This window comes from Arachis ipaensis, chromosome B3, assembly GCF_059453495.1.
Source record: "Arachis ipaensis isolate K30076 ecotype BB chromosome B3, ASM5945349v1, whole genome shotgun sequence".
Lineage (NCBI taxonomy): Eukaryota > Viridiplantae > Streptophyta > Magnoliopsida > Fabales > Fabaceae > Arachis > Arachis ipaensis.
This window is the reverse complement of record NC_142438.1, coordinates 56,097,124-56,104,820: the sequence shown is the minus strand read 5'-3', so window position 1 is coordinate 56,104,820 and position 7,697 is coordinate 56,097,124. Positions and strand designations below refer to the sequence as shown.

At 36.5% G+C, this 7,697-nt stretch overlaps 1 protein-coding gene across 2 annotated transcripts; it reads right to left on the bottom strand.

Moving 5' to 3' along the window:
* Window positions 1-439: 439 nt before the first annotated feature.
* Window positions 440-6,685, bottom strand: ATERDJ2A (DnaJ / Sec63 Brl domains-containing protein). 2 transcript variants are annotated; one of them, XM_016333777.3, is made up of 11 exons: window positions 6,537-6,685; window positions 5,793-6,021; window positions 5,617-5,712; window positions 5,341-5,461; window positions 5,115-5,221; window positions 4,809-5,026; window positions 4,104-4,281; window positions 3,905-4,024; window positions 2,769-2,855; window positions 2,255-2,365; window positions 440-1,549 (listed from the first exon to the last, which is right to left on the bottom strand). In XM_016333777.3, exons 2-11 carry the CDS (start codon window positions 5,976-5,978, stop codon window positions 716-718), a joined length of 2,058 nt encoding a protein of 685 aa, XP_016189263.1. In that variant the 5' UTR covers window positions 5,979-6,021; window positions 6,537-6,685; the 3' UTR covers window positions 440-715. The 2 variants fall into 2 exon arrangements, with proteins under 2 accessions (XP_016189263.1, XP_016189264.1); XM_016333778.3 differs by having other exon boundaries at window positions 6,340-6,592.
* Window positions 6,686-7,697: the final 1,012 nt, after the last annotated feature.

The window sequence follows — 7,697 nt, the reverse complement described above, 5'->3', positions numbered from 1 at the left end:
TTCACAAAGCTCACTATTCATAAGTACGTTTAGGTACGCCTCGAAACAAAAACTATCTAGTTGTAAGCCGTAGCAGGACTTGGCAAATAATGTGTTTTTTTTTTTTTATTTTGCACCGTCTATTCCATAGTAAAATGTCACTCAATGCATTGCGACAGGAATATAAAAGACTAGAGAATAGTAGTTATGAAAGTAGTTAAAACAATTTTCTACCTGGTTTTGTAAGTTGTGGTAAGTTGCTAAAACAATTTTCAAAGATTAATCTGATGTTCTGATTGCGTTTATTGCATTCCACCTCAATCTAATTGAAAAGCTTAACTTCTCTCGTCTCATCCACCTCCAGTTAACCCTAAACAATATTTCCTAGTACGGATTTCTCGTTGCTGATTACCCAAAATTAAAAATAAGCAGGAGGCATTCTAGTAGTATCGGCTACGAGTTAATTGAACTAAAGATCCTGTTGAAAAAAGGGGTATCAAAATGTTTTACACTGAAGTGAAGTTAAATCAAAATTAAATCTTCAAGTTTATCTTCCATTTTAAACTTATCCAACAAAATGATAGCTTAAGCACCATATCAGATGAACTAGGATAAGAACGAACGCCCAAGTATAAATGCTATCCAACTGTTAACTAAAATGGATAGGAGACTATTACATTTGATGGTTCTTCTAAACACCGCGGGGCAAATAGATGAATAGTTCTATTTTGGTTCCTCATTCTTCATCAGAACTAGAATGTTCTGCAGCTTTGCCATGCTTACTGGTGGTGCCATTGACAGCTTGCTGCTTATTCTTTGAATTTTGATCATCTTCCTCGTCTTCGCTGTACTCACTCTCATAGTCATCATCATACTCTCCATCCTCATTATCATCGTCCTCCTCAACTCCATCCTCCATGATAGGTCCTTCATCCGCCAACACAGCACCCCTCGTGCCGGCTCTAGTCCGTTTCAAGACCTTGAGCTTTAAGTTTATCCTTGTGTCGGAGCCCAACCAAGAGTCGCACAAACAATAGCAAGTCAAATTGTAGTTCCCTTCGGATGGGGCCTGGAACTTGCCCATAACCAATCTAGCTCCTCCCTTAACCTTGTCAACCGCTTCGGCAACTGCCCTACTGGTCTCCTTCACGGTTGCTCCTGAACCCTCCATAGATTCCTCAATTGCCTTAGAAGCAGCAGTTACAGCAGCAGCTTCATCCATGAAACTAACCTTCTGAGAAAACCACACATTATTCGAGACAGAATCCGCAAGCAAGAACCAGAAATTTTCTTCCTTATGAAATGGGTAGTAAGGTGTATGCGGAAGGGCACCAATCAGGCCATTCCCACGTTTAATATTTACCCATGCATGTAGAGTAACAATGTCACCCTCTTGGATACCCTCTTCACCTTCAGTCTCGCAAGTTACTTCGAGTGTCAAGGAAGGCATCATATCCAATACAATCTCAATGTCTTTTACATCAGATGAAGATAACCCAGCTGTTTGAGTAAGCAGATCAGCTCGCTCCTGTGAGTCCATGTCATGAAGTTCCTGAAAAGTTCTGACCTTCTGCAAATCAAGAAAAAAATTGGTAAGGCCCAGGAAAACAAAGACATTTAAACATCCAATAGCAGTCACTAAATATGTGAACCATCACTAATTATCAAAATATGTTGAGCATAAATAACTGCAGTTTTCTTTTTAAATAAACTGCAGTAGAGCAGTAACAAAAGTGCTACATGTACATTAAAAATTAACCACCAAATCCGCCACTATGTATTTGTATATACAAATTGATTTATACATTTTTCCAACTAAATAATTAGCCACTAAAATAATCAAACTGTCATAGTAGAATAATTAAACCTGCAATAAACTAATAATCAAACTTGTTTATATTAGTATAAGAGATTCCAAATATGTCTTTCTATAAGAAATGGCTAATTGGTAGCTAATTTTTTGTGGATATGTAGCATGATTGGATCAATAAATATCAAAAATGACAACCAAACAAATAATTTCCATTTGTCAATTACAAGATCACCAAACAGAAATCAGACTTCAATAGTATTACATTCAGCAAGCAGTAAACTAGCACTGTTAGATGCCCCAACAATAAGAGCATGAAAGTTCTTTATAAAGCAACCGAGCTATAGTCGTGGCCACAAGATCTTTAGACCTTGTGATGATAGGTAACATCACAGATATGAACATCTAGGCCCAGACAAAAGCATTCAGACTTGAATAAAGATTGCACGTAAAATGTTCCCTTACTTTGCGGTTTAGCTTCTTAATAACAGTCTCATTAATATGTGGCAGCTGCAGAAATGGTGCAATGCCTTCTGGTGATCCACCGGTAGTCTTTCTAGCACTTAGTGGAACAGCCTGTACCGGAGATGATGAAAAAGAACTTCAGATGAAAATGGCTTTACACCAAAAGAAATTCAAGTGGCCAAAAATTAAAAATGGTTCACTAACCAAAGCAAGCAAAATCATCATAAACTAATAGATATTCTTACACCCTTAATAAGGAACATAATATGTGAAATTTGTGAAAACATATGCTTTTGATGGGTAGGTGGAGGGGCTTTTGATTCTAATTTTACTAGTAGAATTATCTTACCATGCAAGGGTAGATATTATGTCATAGATAAAGGAAAATAAGGAACAAGACCAATAATAATACACCAAATAATATGTTCCCTAAAATTAAGGTTTAGGTTTTTAAGGTACAACTGGCAGACACAAATATGACTGCATTATATTATACTTGGCTTAGATTCATTACCTGGATGATACACTGAGAAAGCTCAACAACACCAATTGCGGGCCTCAGCCACCCATGCCCCTGAGCATTGCGTGGTATAACTGCCATCTTTTAAGAAAAAAATTAGACCATTAATAGATTTACCAAGATGCAAAAATATCTGGATTCAAAACTATAAATTCAAAAGGCAATATATCGCATGCATCATATAAGAGAATCACGAATTGGAAAACAGAACATGACAAAGTCATAGTTATCAAATCAGGGATCAAATTGTGGATTGGTATGTTTATATTTCGAATAGTGAATTGTATGATTCATATAACAAATCTAAAAAACAAAAAGGGCAACCCAGTCCACAAGCATGGAGAAGAAATAAACAAACTCGGCAGATCTCTTAATTGACTGAAAAAAGGTAAAATAGTAAACAATAAATAAGTTAGAATTGTGAAAAATGAGAAGAAAATCAATTAGACATAAAGAAAATTATATTATCTTTAGATTTTGTGATATACAGGCCAAAATTGCTGACTTGAGAAATGGCATCTAGTCATAGTAATCATAATGGTTCTTATTATGTTAACTTAGTTGAATGAAATCCACATCATGCGAGGATGATCTGCATGTTTCACTGTTCATGATAGATACATCTTAGATTTACTACTAAATCTCATGCCCCTCATTCTCGTATTTCTACAACTTATTTTATATTTATATAAATCCATCAACAAGAGAAAGCACAATTCACATAAGATTAAGTCAAGAAATATTAGCATAACTACAATGTTATATTTGAATAAATCCATTTATCTACACCTTAGCAAATAACTTTCTCCCATCTTGCATAAGTGCAGAAAAAGAAAGTATATTATCAGTTCATATCTAAAGGTTAACCATGTTTATATGCTAAGTTGTCAATAGGGCAGATCCTATATATTATCCATTTTACATGCTGAGGCATGTGACGTGTCTCTGGACTCGGTGAAGAATAAACCTTTTGGTAGGACCACCAGATATCAGCACATGGAAGAAATCACCCTTAACTTTTATAATTAATTGCAATGCCGTACAAGATGATGCAAATCTGAAGCCTAAGGGGAACAGCATGATAGAGAAAGAATGAACATTGAACCTTTAAGACTCGATTAAAAAGTCACCTTCATTAATTCTTCAAGAAGGCGGGGTGCTGTTTCTAAAATTCGCTTAAAATCACTTTGTAGAGATGGTGACAAGGCTGCGAATTCTCGGGTCAACTGAGCTTGAACTAATAACTCAGTCTGAAAGAAAATAGCATACAAAGTTAGCACATAATGGGCCTTGAGAATCTGAACACAACGCATTATTGGTATAAGGTACCTTAACCAGTGGAGGATGCTGCTTCCAAAACTTAGCTTGCTCCTGCTTAATGTTCTTGAGGTCAAGGTTCAGCTCACTCCTCACTAACATAAAGAGCTTTTGAAGAGGTTCGTCATCGGTCCTACGAACTGGAATTTCCATATATTCAGCAGCCTTTATGAAGACATCCATGACTTTGCTGTATCACACAGTAGCCGCAGATATTAAAAAGACAAAAAAACAGAAACAAAAAGAGAAGTTTCAACTTCAAGGAAACAAGAAAACAAATAATTTACAAGGAAAGAAAAGGAAGCCATGATATTATCAAATACCATTATCCTTATATATAACTAGTATCATGCAAATTGATCAACTAAAAGAACTTATTGCTTCACTGTTTTCTCCTCTGTTTGACAATTGTTTCAATTAACTTTTTCATCAACATTGCGGTGCAATTCAGTCTGGTAAGTCAGCATCGAAAGGGATTTAAATTTTAAAATATAATTTAGTTTTACACAAGCAGTCATTTACTAATTAACATGATATTTCTCATTGCACTTCAAGCTAACTTAAAAATATAATAAATATCCATGAAAGGAAAAAGATAATAAACTGAGCAGCCAATATCTTACAGCATACAATAATGTGGGGTCTTACATATCAACACAGGATAAGCTACGGATCGAAAGCCAGATGGAGCTTAACTGGCACAAAATATGAGTTTACCTGGGAGCCAAAGAAGGCTTCATAAGGTAATAGTAAGTGGACAGTGTTTGATGCATCACATAGTTGCCAGTATACTTCGATGATCTGGAGAGATAAATTACAGCAATAACCAATGGCAAGAGAATACACACGCCAACAATCCAAAGCAGAAGTATGCCACCAGATGCTCCATCAATATTTAGCAGGAATTGAGGGAGTGCTATGCCCATTTGAAATCCCTACAACGAAATATTGTTTTTTTGCTAACATGTAAGCAGAAAGACAACAAGCCACTGAGCATTTTTCCATAATATTCAGTTTATTTACCTGTCTGCCATCAGGATGGCCATATTTTTCATAGTTTTCACGTGCTGCAGGATCTGTCAGAGCTTGATAAGCCTTGGCAATGTACTCAACAAAATACTTGTGAGCCTCTGAAATAAAAGAACAGAAAAATTACCAATTACAAGGGAACTTACAGGAGGTCCAACTTCTTGCAAACATGAAAGTTTGCAACTATAAGAAGCATGCAATAAACTAAAACACCTTCAACCTGGATCTGGATTTTTATCAGGATGGTATTGAATAGAAAGTCTCCTATATTTTTTCTTTATTTCAGACTCTGGTGCTCCAGGCTCTAACCCAAGAATGCTAAATGGATCAAAAACTTGAATCTGCATAAATTTACCCGAGAAAGTTCAGAATCCATGACCCATATATTTGATCACTCAACCAATAAGAAAAGTGTTCTACAATGAATATAAGATCCCTCAATACCGAACATGAATCTCATGAAGTAGAATACTTATACTTATATATAATTGCTTACCTCTCCACTCATAGACTTTATGTAGTAAACCAGAATAATCATGACCACCCAAAGCAGCAACAATGTGAAGTTACTACATGTTGAGACACTCGAAATCTGCAACATTTAAATCATATGTCACAACTAAATAAAAAACCCAACAAGAAGAACAACACAGGGAGCAAAAATTATCTCACCCTCTTGAATATTGATTTACGGTACTTCCCGGATTTTGAACATTCAGAGCAATGACAGTGAATACTCTTTGATTTTTTGGTGGCAGCACGGCATAACTTGGTAATTGTATAGGGCACAATGGGGATGGCCATTATGGTCAATATGAAAATTGGGAACAGTGCACTGTTCTCCTCTGAAGCAGCCATGGTTGCTTACTACACTCAGCAACCTCTTACAATGTTATTAGACCTGCAAGGGTTGAATCCAGTTACATCTCATCACTCAATAGTAAAACACTATAATCTTCCATCAGATAATCCTGCAGAATTCTACACTGTTACACAAAACGCATGGAACGAAAAAACAGGATCAAAGATTCTACACAAGGCTATTGAAAACGGATGAAATTTTCTACAAGGAAACCAGAAAACAAAAATTCGAAAATGCACTCCGGAATTCCCCTTGCCAAGCTAGATTCCACATTAACAAAAGCAAAATAAACAATGAATTGGTGAATCCAGAGCATAAATTCACCAAAACGAATGTTAAATCAAATAGGAACCCTACCAAACCAGTGACCAGCAGAAAGATGAAAATTGAATAAGTAAATCGAATCTCCAAATCAAGGAGATCCAGGATTACACCAAGGCAAAGGCAGAGAATCAAGGGGCAAAAATTGGGCAATAAAAAAATCAGAGAAAGAGGAGAGAAAAGGTCAACTTGAAGAGGGAATAAATCGAAAGATGGAAAGAAGGAAGGAAAACCTTTTGGGGGATTTTAGAGCTGCAGACTGCGGAGTGAGATGCGATCCCAGAGAAACGAAAATTAAAATTAAAATTCAATTTATAATAATCATTATAATTATAAATATGGATATGAATATGTTATTTAATTTTGGTTCATACGATTAGTCGTTCGGCCATATCTATCCTATATAATATGTAAATCTATTTCAATACTTCTATATCCATATAGAAAGAATTAGTATATAATTTTTTTTCAAATATTCTTCATTATATATATTTATAAAAAAAATTATTTCTAAAATTTGAATATAAAGTTTTTAGTTAAATTATAAACAATTTATTATCTTAATTTCATTTTTTTTCCAATTTTTTTGTTATTTATTTGTGCAGGTCAATCCTAAAATTGATTCTGCTAGTAGTTGTCTAAGATTAGGTTTGAGGCAAAGTTTAATTTCAGGTACGTAGAAAACAAATTTGATAATGTGTTATTTTGGTTGTAAGTTGTAACTTGTTTTTTTATTTTTTTTTTTATTTTTTTTGCTTTTCTAATATTTTGAATTTGATTTTTGTAGATAAATTAGAGATTGATTTTGTTCCGACCCAGTCCACTAATACTCTGAGTTCGGTCACAAACTCTCGACCCAACGGGTTCGTTGACTCGAGCCAAGAGGCTACCTGCGTGTCGCCTCACCCTTCCACGAGAAACTTGGACAACTAGTGGAAGCTTCTAAGAAGGTGGGCCTGATCACGAGGGGCTTACCCGAGTACAGAATATAAATGAGGAGGGACCTACCCCTCCCCACAGGTATGTCATCCATCTTACTCTAATTAGCCACCTTTTTCGTACGAATACTGACTTGAGTGTCGGAGTCCTTACAGGTGGCCCCCACCCGCCATCCAATCAACGTCATAGCCAAGCGCCTTCATCCGAGTTCGCGCTTAGGTCCTGGCCCCTTCACGTCTCTGCTCCAGCCACAACCCGACCGGACACTCCGAATATCCGAGCAGACGAACATTGGCAGCGTCTGTGGGGACCTAGTGCGAGGATGGATAATTTTCTGCTTGGAGAAGAAGGGGAGGAGGGGGACCCCGTTTGAGAAGCAGGATAGGCTCCGCAGCCTCCTCTCATGAACCATCGGGACCACGCTCCCGTCGGAGCGACCCGTCCAAATCTCCCGA